This window comes from Camelus bactrianus, chromosome 13 (genome assembly GCF_048773025.1).
Source record: "Camelus bactrianus isolate YW-2024 breed Bactrian camel chromosome 13, ASM4877302v1, whole genome shotgun sequence".
NCBI classification, from domain to species: Eukaryota; Metazoa; Chordata; class Mammalia; order Artiodactyla; family Camelidae; genus Camelus; species Camelus bactrianus.
The window spans coordinates 32,002,993-32,018,345 of NC_133551.1; the positions used below are offsets into that span (position 1 = coordinate 32,002,993).

Here is a 15,353-nt window from a genome sequence, read left to right on the forward strand (position 1 = left end):
AATACCATATAAAATTGTTTTTCCTCATTCTCCTAAAGATTCCAAGATTTCTTCTCAGTAAGGACTGACTCATTATCTAGTGGGAATCATACTATTAAAAACAGTCACATAAGAACAATGGACAGTATTCTTACTATCCACGTTAAAGGGTAATGAACTCCTACAACACACTGCAAAGAAAATTGGCTGAAAACTAGAATGGGGAAGATTTTTAATACTTTGGAATAACTGTTTAAAAGTTAAATGCATGTATTAGTTACATCAAGTTAAATACTTGGGATTTTTGAAACCAACAATTTAGTCCGGACCACATGATTAATTTCCTTTTAAAAATCAACAATTTGGTATCACAGTTCACATCTGACATTCCTTTTTTATTTTTACAATGATATTCAATACTTTGATTAGTAATTAAAAATAATGGAGAAAATACTTCTTTCGTCTCCTGGGGCTTAAAGCAAGGTAAACATGATTTCTCATTCAAAAGGTACTTTTATGAAGTGAAACATCATCTGGGATATAACTTTGAGTTAAAACAAGAAAACACTCAGATTGCAAATCTGGCAAAGGTGGGAAGGAATCTTACAGAATTTCAAAGGAGATTAAACAAGATTAAATTACGATCTTGTCTGAAAAAATTTTTAAAGCCATAGAAAACAAACAGGAATCACCACCATTCATTATTTGAAAACTACATAGTAAGTGGGTCCACAGCAGATAGGGGCCTGCACCGGTGGTATTTGACACATACCTGGAAGCCAAAGGAGAAAATGTGGTAATTAGGCCTTCAGTTGGCACGCTGGGCCCAGCCATTCGCTCTCTTGACTTAATGATGGAAAATCTAAGTAGATGATCTATTGCCTTGTGTATTCTCAAATGATTTCTTTAAAAGACTCTGCATAGTGCATACATAGTGATTAAAATACTTCTCTTCAGAAAATGTTTTAACCACATTAGGTTAGGGGCAGTAACTCATTTGTGAGCACTTGAGAAAAACCTTAGTCACTGGAATCCACACAAGTTCACTAAAAGTTACTTTAAATCTCAGGGCTTCAGTTTCCTCCTATATGAAAGCAAAGAGTCGGGCTAATCTTTCCTTTTTAATTAAAAAAAAATTTTTTTAAATTATGGTTAAAAAAACACACATTTACCATTCTAATCATTTTTAAGTGTAAATTTCAGTAGTGTTGAGTATATTCACACTGTTGTATTGCTCTCCAGAACTTTCTCATTTTGCAAAACTGAAACTCTGTACTTATTGAACAACAACTCTCTATTTCCCCTTCCCCTCAGACCCTGGCAACCACCATTCTACCTTTTGTTTCTAGGAGGTGGACCACTTTAGATACCTCATATAAGTGGAATCATATGGTATTTGTCTTTTTTCTGGCTTATTTCACTCAGTATAATGTCCTCAAGTTCATCCATGTTGTTGCATGTGACAAGACTTTCTTCTTTTTTAAGGCTGAATAATGTTCCATTGTAAGAATACACCACATTTTCTTTATCCATTTATCCATTGGTGGGCATTTGGCTTGCTTCCTGCTCTGAGCTATTGTAAATAATGCTGCAGTGAATCTGGGTGTGCAAATATCTCTTTGAGATTTTGCTTTCAATTCTTTTGGATATATACCCAGAAGAGGGATTGCTGGATCATACAGTAATTCTGTTTTTAATTTTTTAAGGAACATCCATACTGTTTTCTTTTGTGGCTCACCATTTTGCCTTACTATCTACAGTGCAAAACGATGATAATTTCTCCACATCTTTGCTAACATTTGTTATTTTCCATTTGTTTTTGATAGTGGCCACCTTAATCGGTGTGAGGTGAGAGCTCATGGTCGCTTTGATTTGCTCTTCTTTAATGACAAACGATACTGAGCATATTCTCATATGCTTGTTGGCCATTTGTATATCATCCGTGAAGAAATGTCTATTTAAATCCTTTGCCCACTTTTTAATTGGGTTAATCTCTAAGTGTCAAAATCCCATAGGTTTTATAAAATTAAATCTCTTTCATCTTTGAGAGGATTATTTTGGCGTGGTAGGCCAAGCACATTTAAACTTCAGTAAAACATTTGATCAAGTGATTCATGATATACTATGGACAAATGATGGAGGGTTAGATAATAATACCAATAGATGAATTGTACTTCACCATATGGTTGTACTCGAATAGTGTTAATCAGCAAAACAACGTCGAATTATAGAGGGCTGTCCTTAAGAGACAGTGCTTGTTCAACACTATCACCAACTTCTGGATGATGACTTGTTCATCAAACTTGAAAATGGCCTGAATCTAGGAAAGATACCTAATTAACTATAGAAATAAAATTTTAGAGAATTATACACAACGGGCTAAAACAATGACCCAAAACCAGCAGCTGAAATTTTACATATAAATATTGTAGCTTGCAGTTAGGTTAAAGACTTAGAGAAGTCCATGATCTAGCAAATCTACCAAATAACTTCTGATGTAACCAAATTCAAAACAAATAAAAGAAGACTAAGAAGTTTTAGTGAAGACCTGAAGGCTCAATGGGACCTAGCAGCATGATGAAATTGCTCAAAAAAATTTCACAGATGGCACATCTAAGCAACAAGATACCCTTCATCGGCAGCAAGGAGTCATGGTCAAGGACATCACGGTCTTCTTCTGGTCTGCTCTGGTTAAAAGACACCAAAAAGTGTTTTCTACTATAAGAGTCATGTTTTTAAGAAGGGCTTTTTAAAAATCTTTTTTTAATAAATAAACTTTACTTTATTATTATCATTATTTTTAATGGAGGTACTGGGGATTGAACCCAGGACTTCGTGCATGCTAAGCATGTGCTCTACCCTTAAGCTATACCCTCATCCCAAAAGGGGCTTTGAAGAAGCAAAAAAACATCCAGAGGAGGGGGAGGGGAGGAAGAGGATGAGTAAGGAAAGGTGGGAATAGTTACATGTTCTTCAGACCAAACTAAAAATTAAATGAAGGATGTGACAGATGTCTTCAAATTTGGATGAGAAATGACACCAGAGGTTAAAAGCCAGATCTAGTATGTAGACTTGTCCCTTACTAGGGTTTTGTTTTGTTTTGTTTTAAATTTGCATTAGTGGCTAACATTTTTTTTTCAATCAGGAGATTTCACATGTAAGTTTTGGTTTCTGGCTTACCAGGCAGATTTTGAGCAGGGGGAGCCATCCCATAATCACTTTGGGGTAGAGAGATGTACCTGTCTCTGGAGGTCTCTGGCATGTTCAAGCAGATGCTGGTTGATTCCTATGGCTCATCTCAAGGTTCTCTGAATTTATAAACTGCATTGACATACCTTATTTAGAACCCTCTTGAACTTCTGACTCGCTTACGAAGCAATTGATTTAAAGCCAGTGATGAATATTTCTCCTTGGTGTCTGCAGCCCACCAGATCCAGTCTTAGTCCTTTACTATCCTGCTGTGTGCTGAGGCTGACCTCCATGTACAATATTAATGGGCACCCTTGCCCTCTGGTTTCCAGTTAGGTCCAGCGGATGGGAGGCATTGGCATGATAAGAAGAACCCCAGGGAAAGAAGAGAGTACGGCTGGTGTGCTTGTTCCCCTGGCTCCCTTCTCGCTGGGCTGCAGAGGGCTGCCCGCACCCCTCCACCAAAGGCCACACAGCATGCAATGGACAGCCTTCTCTTCAGCCTTAGCTGTACTCTATTGGGTAAGATAACCGAATGTTCCCTTGACTCTCCCAGCCTCGAATGGTCATCTCACTTCTGCTAGCCCCAGTCCTGCACCTTACTGGTTTACCCTAATTCTGCCAACACCTTTAAAAACAACCTCTTTTTAAAATTCTCTTTAGTCTATTTGCTTGTGCCTTTTGTTTCCTGCCAGAACCTTGACTGATACAAAGCCAACAGCAACAGTCATTGTTGTGTCATATCAGAATTCTGCCACCAAAAGGTTAAGATGACAAGGAACACTTCCTATTGGTATTGTGGTGGGCTCAAACAGTTAACAGCTTCCAACAGCTTATTGCTAGAGCAGCTGACACATTGGATCAATGACTCCATATATACTGGGGACAATAAAAAAAAAAACTTTGAAAGAAAATTATTTTATGGTTAAGAATGTTTATGCAACATGACTTAGTTACAAGTTTTTGGTAACTATCGTTCTTTACTCTGCTGAAAATATATAAAGACTGGAGACCAAAGGACATCTTGAAAATCTCTGCAGCACAAAAAATAACTCTTCCGGAAAGCTTCAAACTCTACAAAGCAGTGCTCTATTCCTTCCTCCTCTCCCCCTCCCCACCATCCAATTCACTGTAATGTTCAATTTTGGTTTGAAGAAATGGCTGAAAGACAAATTGCCTTACAACAGGTCCTCTATGAAATATGGGAGAAGGCTGCTGACAGAGTGAGTTAAAAACTGCAGTGTTCGCAATCTGGAAAACATCTGCCTTGCCCCAAACTGTAAACCACCATGTTGGAGAAAATGGATTGTGACAAAACAGAACCCAGGGTGGATGTTTGTAAGGTTATGGGACAAGTCAGGGCTATTCAGGCACAGAACTGGGCAACGTGCCCTTTGGCAAACCATTGCAAGGCAAGGACTTAAAAGGAATTACAAAAGCAACAGGCCAGGTATGAAAACTCCAAATGGAGCCAAATGGTTCACTACTCTTTTTTATTAGTGGGTACTCTTCAGCCAAGCTGGTTGAGGAGTAAAAACAATACCACTGTTGGGAAGTTCTGGTTGTTTGGTAGATGGAGAAGTCTTTATTTAGAGATGAGTCAGATATGCTGGCCTGGTAGGGGAGGAAATGTGGCCTCAGGACTTGATCTAGAGTGAAATAAAGGGCGAAGGTTTGAATATGAAAACACCAATGGAATCAGGGTTCTGCTTCCCCATACACTTTAAGAAAGAAACAAATAGGGGATCTCAATTAGTTGGGGAGACAGAAGGAACGTAAGTCAGATGGTAGAACACAGCCAAAGGGAAATGGCCAGATGGTTGCAAAAGGAGCTCCCAGAGAAAGACATTTTCTGCACTTCCACCCTCAGAGCTGCCTAGGAAAGCAGTGATAAGGGCTGCAGTGAAACCGTGAAGCTGGGAGGTGTGCCTAGGTGCCAGCTGGAAAGAACACAGGCAAATGTTTCTTTTTCGACTTAGTTTCCACCCAGCCCACGTTATTTGGCTTGGAAGGTGGCCACAGGGACTAGAGGTGAAAGCGTAGTGAATGAAGGTTTGCAGGCAGGATCTCAGGGAAGATGGCCAACTCTGAAGACTGGGGACCTGGGGCTGCCAGGAAGGGAGGAGCCCAAGAACTTAATGGGAAAAGGGCAAACACTGTGAGACCTGGGTGGAGCTGCCGGGGGAGCTGGTCCAGATCAGGCTGAGGCTAAGCAGAGCATCCTGGGGTCTCAGAGTAGATGTCTTTGTGGCTGGGGGCTCCATTCCTACATCCCTGGGGCTTCAAATAAGAAAATCAAAGACCGAGAGAGCTCCTAATGATCAAAGGGAAAAGGAAAATAATAAAGGAATGTTTGTTCCTCTGAATAAGCTAGAATTTGTTCCTGAAGTAGTTGTAGCATGGTGGACAGAGTGATGGTCCTGTGGACCTGATCTTGGCTTTGGTAAAAACAACATTGTCTCACAGCAAAATGGAGGAGATACCTTTATCCTGTGGCTTATTATGCGGGTTAATTCAACACATTCTATTGAGCATCAACTAAGTTGCAGGCCGGATGCCGTTGTAAAGAACTTAGGATGGTAGACAATTCACAGCAGACATCACACAGCACAAATAGCAAAGCACACAACAGCCCACATTAACGTTGGAGACTGTAAGACAGTGCTTAATGTGATTTATATTTTTTCCATCTGATTCTTCCACTAGATGGTAAACTACACGAGGACATGGTCTGATCTAGCTTGTTCACAAAGTTGAAGGCATAGTAGAAGTGCAACACGTATTGCTTTCAGTAATAACCATTGTAATCATTAGATGTGTCGGACGGGAAACAAAAGACAGGGACAACGAGAGGTCAAGTCTTGCTCAAACTATCTTTTGTTCTCTCACTTTCTCCAAGCACTGCCTGGGTGCATGCACACAGTCCTAGCTAAGCTAGTTCCCAGAATTCACAGCAGACATATTTGGTTGTGTTTAATTTCATGTTCTCTTTTAGAGTGAAAGTTCACAGATAAAACGATCTGGGGCAGACTGTTCTCAAGTGCCTTTATTCTAGAAAGTACAACAAATGCTCACATTCTGCATTTAATTAGGCCTATACTTCTTTTAGCTTTACTTCGTTGAAACGAAAACAAAAGATATCAGTAGGAAAATGAGAAACCCCATGGAGGTTATGAAATCTCCTTAACGTTGACTTAGCTAAAGAATGCAGGGATATTCTCATGAGACTCCATCCCGTTTGAGAGGAAGGAGAAAAAGGACTACATTTCAAATATGCCCCACAAGCTTGCAACTCATTATAAGATGCAAAGTTATTCTCAGTACTTGTCCATCCATCCATCCATCTACCTACCTACCTACCTACTTATCTATATATACAAACACACACTCACATACATACATAGATTATAGAATTTACAAGACTGGCTATAGGTCTGAGTCCTGGGTCCACTTCTTATTAACCATGTGGCCTTGGACAAGATATTTAATCTCTCTAAGCCTCATTTTTCTCTTCTTAGGTAGAATAAAACTCAACTCATACAATTACAAACTATTATACACGAGATAATGCATAAAAAACAGCACAGTGGCTCACTGTAAGCACTCAGTAAATGGTAACTGCTCCATAATATTATTGTTACTCTACAGTCTACACCGTATCATGCACACAGTATACACGACATACTGTATTCTACAGTCCAAATGGTAGAATTCTTTTTCAGTCTCAAGGTTTCCCAAACCGGGCACTACTGATATTCTGGGCAGGGTGATTCTTCGTGTGGGTTGTTCTGTGCATTCTGGGGTACTGAGCAGTGTCCCAGCCTCTACACAACAGATGCCAGGAGCACCCCCAACCCCACCCGGCTGTGATGACCAGAATGCTTCCAAACACTGCCAGATCTTCCCTGGAATCTTCCGCTGTTTTGAGAACCCCTGGTATGCAACAAAGCACGGTGAGAGTCCCTAGAGATGGGAGACCTGGTTTCTATTAACTGATTTGTGTTCTTGGGTCGGTCCTCCCACCTCCCTGGCCTTGGTTGTCTCATGCGGTGAAACAGGGCAGGAAATTCCTACTTGATCTGTCATGATTTTTGTAAGGATGAAACGAGAAAAGAAATCAAATGCTCTAAAGCAATGTTAGAGAAGTAGGATTCTGCTATGATTATTTTGTTAGAGGTGGGCGAAGGAGGGGCAATTACAAGAAGCCTTGCATTGGAACAGCTGATGCTGACCTGCTCTCTTCTTTAATTCACACCCTGGGGAGCCGCTGACATCTCAGCAGCTTCTTACTGATCACATGTCAAGGATTCCCTGCTCCTTTCATGGATGTATTTGTGGCTTGGCCTGAAGAATTCAAAAGGAACTGTTCTCTTTCAAAATGAAATGAAAATGTTCTTTTTTTTAAAAAAAAAATTATTACTGTAAGTGGTGAAAACCGCCTTGTCATCTCTAGATTCAGCTTTCATTTAAATTTATCTCTCATGTGACTAGAATTGACCAGTCCTCAGAATTCTGTAGATTGATATTCAGAAAGAAATATCCGAGGGGTTTCCAACATCACTGTACTGATTAATACTACAATAAAATACTGAGTAATACTGTGATGGGTTTCTTCATCAGCAAGGGAACATGTTTTGATGTCATATCAGATTATGGGAATCAGTATACTGGAATCCAGAGGCTGAGCCTAAAATTCTTTTATTTGTCTCTGAGAAATCTTTAACTGGGAAATAGCCAAGTGTCTGGGAAAAGAGCACAAGCTTTGAGTTTGGTCAGAGCTCCATGCAAAGAGATGAGGGTTCAAGGTCCAATGCCATGAGTCAGTTCTCTCACTTAGACAAGTCCTTTAACCCTCCTGAACCTTGGCAGAATATGTGAATATCACCTGCCCCACAGTGTGGTGATGAGATTTACATGGAGGTGAGTATGTAAAGCACGGAGAACCATGTAGGCACAGGGTAGGTGTTTTGCAAATGTCGGTGGTCTTTCTCTATCTACAGTCTGAAAGACTGTTCAAGGGTTTCCTTCGTCCCTCAGAGAGTGTGTTTGCCTTGACAGCTTCAGGAAAGCCATTGAAATGAAAACTATTATTCTTTAGGCATCATTTCAAGTCTTGACTTAAACTAACTGTAATAAAGCTTGAACCAGATTATCAACAAATCTTCCAGTTTATGAGCAAACTACCTCCCTGCTTCTCATGAGCATTATAGTTGGAAATCAGTGGTCAGAAGTCCCCTAAAGGACGACGGTGTTCACCTAGGGCTGCATGAACCATGTGCTTCTTCCTTACAACCAGTCATTGGGTCTCCTTGAGGACACACATCAGCATCCTGAGCCAGCACAGGGGAGCAGCAAGAAGATGGCCCTGGAGTCAGACAGCCCTGCCATTTACCAGCTGGGTGACTTGGAGGCTCCCTGAGCCTGTTTCTTCACCAGCAACATAGGGTTCATAATACCTGTCACAGTGTGAGGGTGAGTACAAATAAAGCCTGTGAAACCCCAAGCACTATGCTTGGAATGTGGGAGGTGCTCAGTAAAAGCAGCTTTTATCCCTGGCTCTCTCACACATCCTCACACCCACCTGGTTTAGGAGAGGGGATGGGGCAACCAAGAAAAGGATTATAAATCTACATTTAATTAAATTCCTTCCTGTTAATGTTGAATAATGCATATGGGAAAAGTCATAAAGTATTAAGCACAAACCATTTTAAAAATACAGGATAATTTTTTCTGAACTTGCCCATGGTGGCTCTGGAAGAGTTAACATCACACTCTGTTCTTCATGCTGCACATGAAGGCATTTAAAAGCCGGCGATACAAAAAGAATCTGATCCCCCTCTTTTTCAAACAGAGCTTGTTTCACCTTCCAGAAAACCGTCTGGCAGGTGAAAACAACATGGCACAGGGAACATGAATGAAGGAAACTGTAGTGTAAGAGTTTCCCCAATTTTCCTCACTAAGGGTTCTTGCAATATTTGTATTACTTTTTCCTAATGACCTCTGCAGTATGTTTTAGCTTCCTCTTCTACACTCCACAGCACTTGTGCCAACGCCTACCGTATCATACACACTGCACTGTGATCGTACGTGAATCACATCTTCCTTTTTCAACCTCCCTACTCCATAGTGGGCTCAAACAATATTTGTTAAACAGAGAACGAACATTCCTCTATAAGTGCTGACTATATATATATATCAATTATGATAGATTCCTCTTTATATATTGACTATATTATAATTACACTAGAAAATATTTATTCAACATTTACTATCCTCCAGACATCATAGTTCTTCAGGGAACGCCTCATTTATTTTCACAAAAGACCCTGCATGTATATCACCATTATCTCCATTTTACTGGTGTGGCTTCCCTTTCCTGTCACATCCTGACCCTCCCACGATGCCTGGAAAACTCAGGTGACATCGTCTGTGAGAACCAGGATCAGGAAGGTGAATCAGTTCCAAAACGGTGCAAACTCCCAGGTCTCACCACCATTTTCATTCTCTTTCTCCTACCCTCCAAACATTTTCTAGAAAAAGGGACAAACTACTTCAGAAATTTCATTTTCTGTCTACACTTCTGTGGTTTAAAAGGATGAAAGGACGCCGTTTATCCACCACTGATCCAGCGATGCTCTGGATGACTGAGTAATGGCTATAGATTCCTCCTCCCTGCGGCTGTTCTCAAGGACACAGGGAAAACACTTCTCTTTCTGCTTCCAGTACACCTGCTGTGCTAAGGAGGGTGCTCTGGGACATGGACCATTGTGGGTAATGTCTTTTACTCCATGAATGACTGTGATAAGCTGTTCCACCTGTGCCTCTGGAGCGATGGTGCCAGTTATACCCACTAACACAATGGTGGCAGGGATAAAAGTGGTTTACATCGTGAGAGTGTGCTTTGGTACCCTAAAGGGTGTTTTGCATCAAAACAGCAAGGCTTATCTCTCCTAGAAACAGGGTTTGAGATCAAACGAACACTATCACTCTCCTTTGCCTCCTTATTCGATTCTCCTAAGGGAAGGGGCCTGGAGTTGGGGGAGCTTTGAAAGTGATTGTCTTGTAGTAACTTATAGTGAAGAACAATAGGAAAACGAATATATGTATGTTTATGTATGACTGGAGCATTATGCTGTACACCAGAAATGGACACACTGTAAACTGGCTATACTTCAATAAAAATATATTTAAAAAAAAAAAAAGGAAAAGAAGGATTTAAAAAAAAGTGATTGACTATGTTAAAGGCAATGACTTGGTATTTACCACATGCTGGGATGTCGCACAGATCAGACTTAAAGTTTTCGTCCAGGGTGAAGCACCAGGGAGCTTCCTTCTGATTCCCTGGGTTGCGGCAGTAGGAGTGTCCTCCGTTCAGCTCTGGGAAGCGGAGAGCAGTGAAGGTGTGGGTGTGGGGGTACTGGGAATTCCACGGCTGGCACTGGCGCCCTGATCTGGTCACACTGACGGTCCCCCGGTAGTCCACACCTGTGTTGTTATAGCACTTGTGATCTGAAATGCACAACAAAAAAATCCAAACTGAGAAAGAAACAGAGGAGATGTCGTCCCAGCTAGCAGTGTCTGGAGGGAGGACATGCGGTTACTGTGATGGTCGAAGCTTCCCTGCTGGCCAGGGGCCACACGGCAGCCTCCTCGCTTGCTGCGCTGGGGTATAGAGCCAGCCTTGCAAGGACATTCCTGGGAGGATTTACAGCTTGTGCTTCAGGAAGAAAACCAGTCCCTCCACAAGTATTTTTGATATTGAACACAGGAAAAAATCAGAACTGTGGCGGGACGCGGGGGCACTGGAGTAACTTCCTACTGAATGGCGCAGGGACTCCACCTTGCATTTCCGCTTCATGACCTTAGACATGAGTCATGTGATAAAGAATCTAGTTCACAGCAAATGTTTATCAGCAGCAGTGCTCTCTGAGTCTCTGGCAGAGGTTAGGGCCATCACTGTGATGCACTGGGCACCCCTGAGAAGCAGGTTCTATTAAGTCTTCCTCCCTGTTGCTTGAAAGCACTGCCAAAATCTATTCAATTGAAATAAAATGAAATTGGGATGGGTAACGATAAGATGAACATGACAACAGTAATAATGACGATGTTGTTATTATGATATGTTAAACATAGTTCTAAGCATTTTAGGTGCATTAACTTATTTAACTAATAAAATAGTATTAACTACCAAAAGGAAACCAAAACATTACTAGTGAATTTAATTATAGATGAAAGGGAAATGCACAGAAAAAGTCTTTTATTTGACAGTGGTGAGAGGATGGAGGATGGAGGCAAACCCTCATATGTATATATTTTTTTTAATTGTAGTAAAATACACATATCATAAAATTTACCAATAGTGCATTTAGAACATAAAATATTATGCAACTTTTACCACTATCTCATCCCAGAACACTTACATCATCCTCCAAGGAAACCCTATGTTCATTAAGCAGTCACCCCCGCCCTTCCCCCTGCCCCTTGCAACCACGAATCTGCCTTTTATCTTTGTGGATTTGTCCACTCTGAATATTTTATAGAAATGGACTTATACAATGGTGTCCAGCTTCCTTCACTATGATAGTGTTTTCAAGGTTCAGTCATGTTAAAGCATGTGGATTCTATTCCTTTTTATGGCTGGATAATATTTCATTATGTGGATATACCACAATGTGTTTATTTACCCACCCACTGATGGACATTTGGGTTGTTTCCACCTTTTAGCTAGTGTGAATAGAGTGGTTACAAAACGTTTTGTATAAGTTTTTGTTTGAACACCTGTTTTCAGTTCATTTGGATATATACCCAGGAGTGGCATAGCTGGGACATAGGGCAATTCTATTTTTAAGTCATTAAGGAACCAAAAATCATATTTTTAAATTACCATCTTCACGCAACTTCTCGAAAATAGGCACTGCATCTAATCCACTGCTGAATGCCCAGCCCTGACAAGGTATTTGGCCCACTGGAACATTTTGTAATCTGACCACCAATATGAAGAATTACTGGGGGTCACGGTTTTCACTGTGCCATGGGGTTGCTCACCCCCAAGGCAGCACAGACGGTCAGGGGCTACCACCTACTTTTATTTATGGGATCCGCCATGGGAATTCCAATCCGGATACAGTTGGCAGCTTCGGGGCTCTCTGGCTGGGGGAGATCTTCACAGTTTGGCAGTTTCAGCCTCATCAGAATCATGGGATTTGATCTTGCAAAAATGTACTCTGTTTGACACAGGACATTTTCCAGGATTTCACATTCATCGCGACACAAGTCCCGGGGCTTTGGGACAGACGAGGTTTCGTCACAGTATGGGAAGGCGTAGTGGCACAGGGAGGGAATGGCGAACTGAGAACACTTATCAGATAAGTGACTGGAGGTGCCGATCATGGTGAAGGCAGCTGGAAAACAAACACAATTATTAACTGCCAGGGGCAGGGTTTATCTCCTCTGGGTATCTAGTCCACAGATATCAGATGTAAACACACACTGGAAGGAATCTGCAGTACTCAAATAGACAAGGCCAGGAGAAGGAGATTCATTTCAGATGTCTAAGCAGCTTACTTTCACTGGCTTGAAAAAAATCATTTTGACTACAAAGTTAAAAAAACAGGATTAAGTTACATATGTACCGTTTCCTAATAAAAAGAATTAATTACGTTAAAGTACAATATATTTTTCATTTTTTACTACAAAGCAACAGAACTTTGTTTCATCCAGTCCTTTTTATTAGTTTTGTGAGGCTTCTAAAACATTTGACAGCTGCGGGGCAGAACTCGCTTTACGCAATGGCTGAGACCGAACATGGGATTTAGTTCTGAGTCTTGCCTCTGAGTTGCTGGATGACTTTGGGTAACTTGTTTAATTTCTTTGGGGGCTTGAATACTTTCTATTCCGTCTTCTGAAAATGACGCAATTCACTTGGAAGTTCTCAAAGGGCACAACTCAGTTGTTCCAGAGGGTATCACAGAATATTAGGGGTCACTGAGCCTAACCCCTTACTCCTGTGAAGTACACTGGCCCCCCTTCGCAGACTTCTACTGACAAGGAGCTTACACTTCATAAGGCAGCCTCCGACAAGGCTGCTGGTACACTGCTTCTCAAAGTATGTTCCTTAGAACACTCATTCTGTAGAATATTTTAAAGTATTTGAGAAATGGGTTCCAGAGCCAAACAAGTGTGGGAAATGCTTGGTTAAACAAAGGTAAATGGATTCATTTTAAAGAAACTGTTACTTTCCAGTAAGCGGATATCCACTGAAAATGTCCAAGAGAGGATTATTACCAATGGGTGACCAAATATTTATATCAGAACTCCCAGTTATTTTTGTGACTACTTAGCAAAAAGGATGTTAAAATGTCCCTTTATTAGGTTTGAAACATGTCTTCAATAGCTGCTCCCCATCAGTCGCACATCTGCTCTGGAATTTCACTGAGCCCTTCCCCTTGAAAGCCTGAGGGCTTTAGCAAGTGGCAACTACATCCTCCTAGAGTTGCTTCTCCAGGTTAAATAGCTCCCCTGGCCCCCTCTCAGTTCCTTCGAATTCTTCACGGTACATAGTTTCTGGACTTTTTGCTGCTCTGTGTGCCTGCTTGGGTTTGTTCTTGCCTCTCTTAAATCCTAGAGTTGTCAGATAAACTACGAGGCATCCAGTTACATTTGACTTTCAGATAAACATTTGGGACATACTCATAGTAAAAAATGATCCAGTGTAACTGAGTGTCTTGTATCTTTCAGTGCTAAAGCTGGCAGCCTTATGAGAATTTCAGAAAGGCCATTTTAGTGGCACAGAGACATCATAACTACACTAATGGGAGACGCACAGTCTGCTGTGACCATCAGAACTAGGTGTACAGAATCGTGCCTGGTGGCCCACGCTACCTGCCTCATGCGTGCTGGAAACGGTTTCACTATTAGGCTGCCATTAGAAAGATGCAGTTCAGGAAAGTGAAAGGTGAAATAGAGAAAGCTAGAGCAGGAAGAGACCGATGACCATCCCGCCTCCTCACTCACTTCCCAGACAAAGAAAGGGGTCTTCATGGAGAGGGAGATATTTCTGCCTAAAGTCACAGTAATGACAGTATTGAGATTAGTATCCAGAATTCTAGCCTCTAAATTCATCCCGTCAGTCTGCACAATGTTGCTTCCAAACAGTAAACCCTGTGAGGGCAGAGATGTACCTGGCTGACCCGCCACACCATCACATGCGGAGTGCCCAGCCCAGTTCTCAGTCTGCCAAAAGCACTCAGTAATATTTATTGAGTGTTTGAATGAATGTGAGACTTCTCAAAGCCTCCTTTTCCTCTAAGGGCAACCTTCAATAAATTAGTCTAATGTAAATTCCAGAGCAGAGATCATATCTCTTGCTTCTTTACGGCTCTGCTCCTAACCCCTTTGCCTAGCCTAATCCTTTGTCAAGAGAAGAGCTCAATAAAACTGCTGGTGAGAAAAATTGTGATGCAAGGTGTAAATATAATTCCATTGTCGTGACCTACCTGTGATCTGATTTTCTATTTCCCCTTGCATGTGCAAAGACTCCATATAGACAGTGCGGTTGCCAATAAATCTTGCACACGCAATCCCTCTGTATGGCTGACAGAATCCATCTTCTTCGTACTCATCTCTAAAAACAGAGCACAGACATTAGCTGATGAAGTAAACACATGTGGGCTCTGATTGAGCGATGCCCGAGACAGTCACTAGGGGGCACCGTCGGGCACAGTATCCTAGAGACTGGGCTAAGTAAGGAATTCAGCTTTCTCCTCAGTTCCATCCACCCCTTCAAACATCTGTTGGTCACGTTGGTCAAGTTTCCTTCACCTCCCGAAAATCATCCTGAAGCACAAAATCATCCTTAAACATGGGAGAAAACACTTTTATTTTCGCAGCTGGTGGTGGGCTGGAAGATGATGTAGTTGTAAGGGTAAGGAGGAAATGAGTCGGAAATCTGGGCACATGTTCTACAGTTTTTGTTTTTTAAGCACAGATTTTATTTTTGCTTCATTTGCTACAAAGGCGTGGGCGCATTATCCCCAAGATCCACTCTGACTGATACGTCAATTAGGAGGCTCCATGGGGTGAGAAGCTGGGTGCAGCTGGAAAGAAACCAGGGGGCAGTCCAGTTACACAGCTTCTCACTGCTTAAGACCCATTAGCTCTGCCCTGCAGAAAGAGAGGTCCAAGGC

General features: G+C 41.5%; 1 protein-coding gene across 2 annotated transcripts in view; it reads right to left on the reverse strand.

Moving 5' to 3' along the window:
* The window catches only part of ROR1 (receptor tyrosine kinase like orphan receptor 1), a 388,040-nt gene that overhangs the window by 22,197 nt on the left and 350,490 nt on the right, over positions 1-15,353 (reverse strand). For both annotated transcript variants that reach the window (XM_074376341.1, XM_074376340.1), the window contains exons 5-7: positions 14,664-14,791; positions 12,252-12,569; positions 10,432-10,677 (exon numbers count right to left, since the gene is read on the reverse strand). In XM_074376341.1, the coding sequence (XP_074232442.1) occupies positions 10,432-10,677; positions 12,252-12,569; positions 14,664-14,791 (692 nt within the window). The remainder of the gene's footprint in view (positions 1-10,431; positions 10,678-12,251; positions 12,570-14,663; positions 14,792-15,353) is intronic.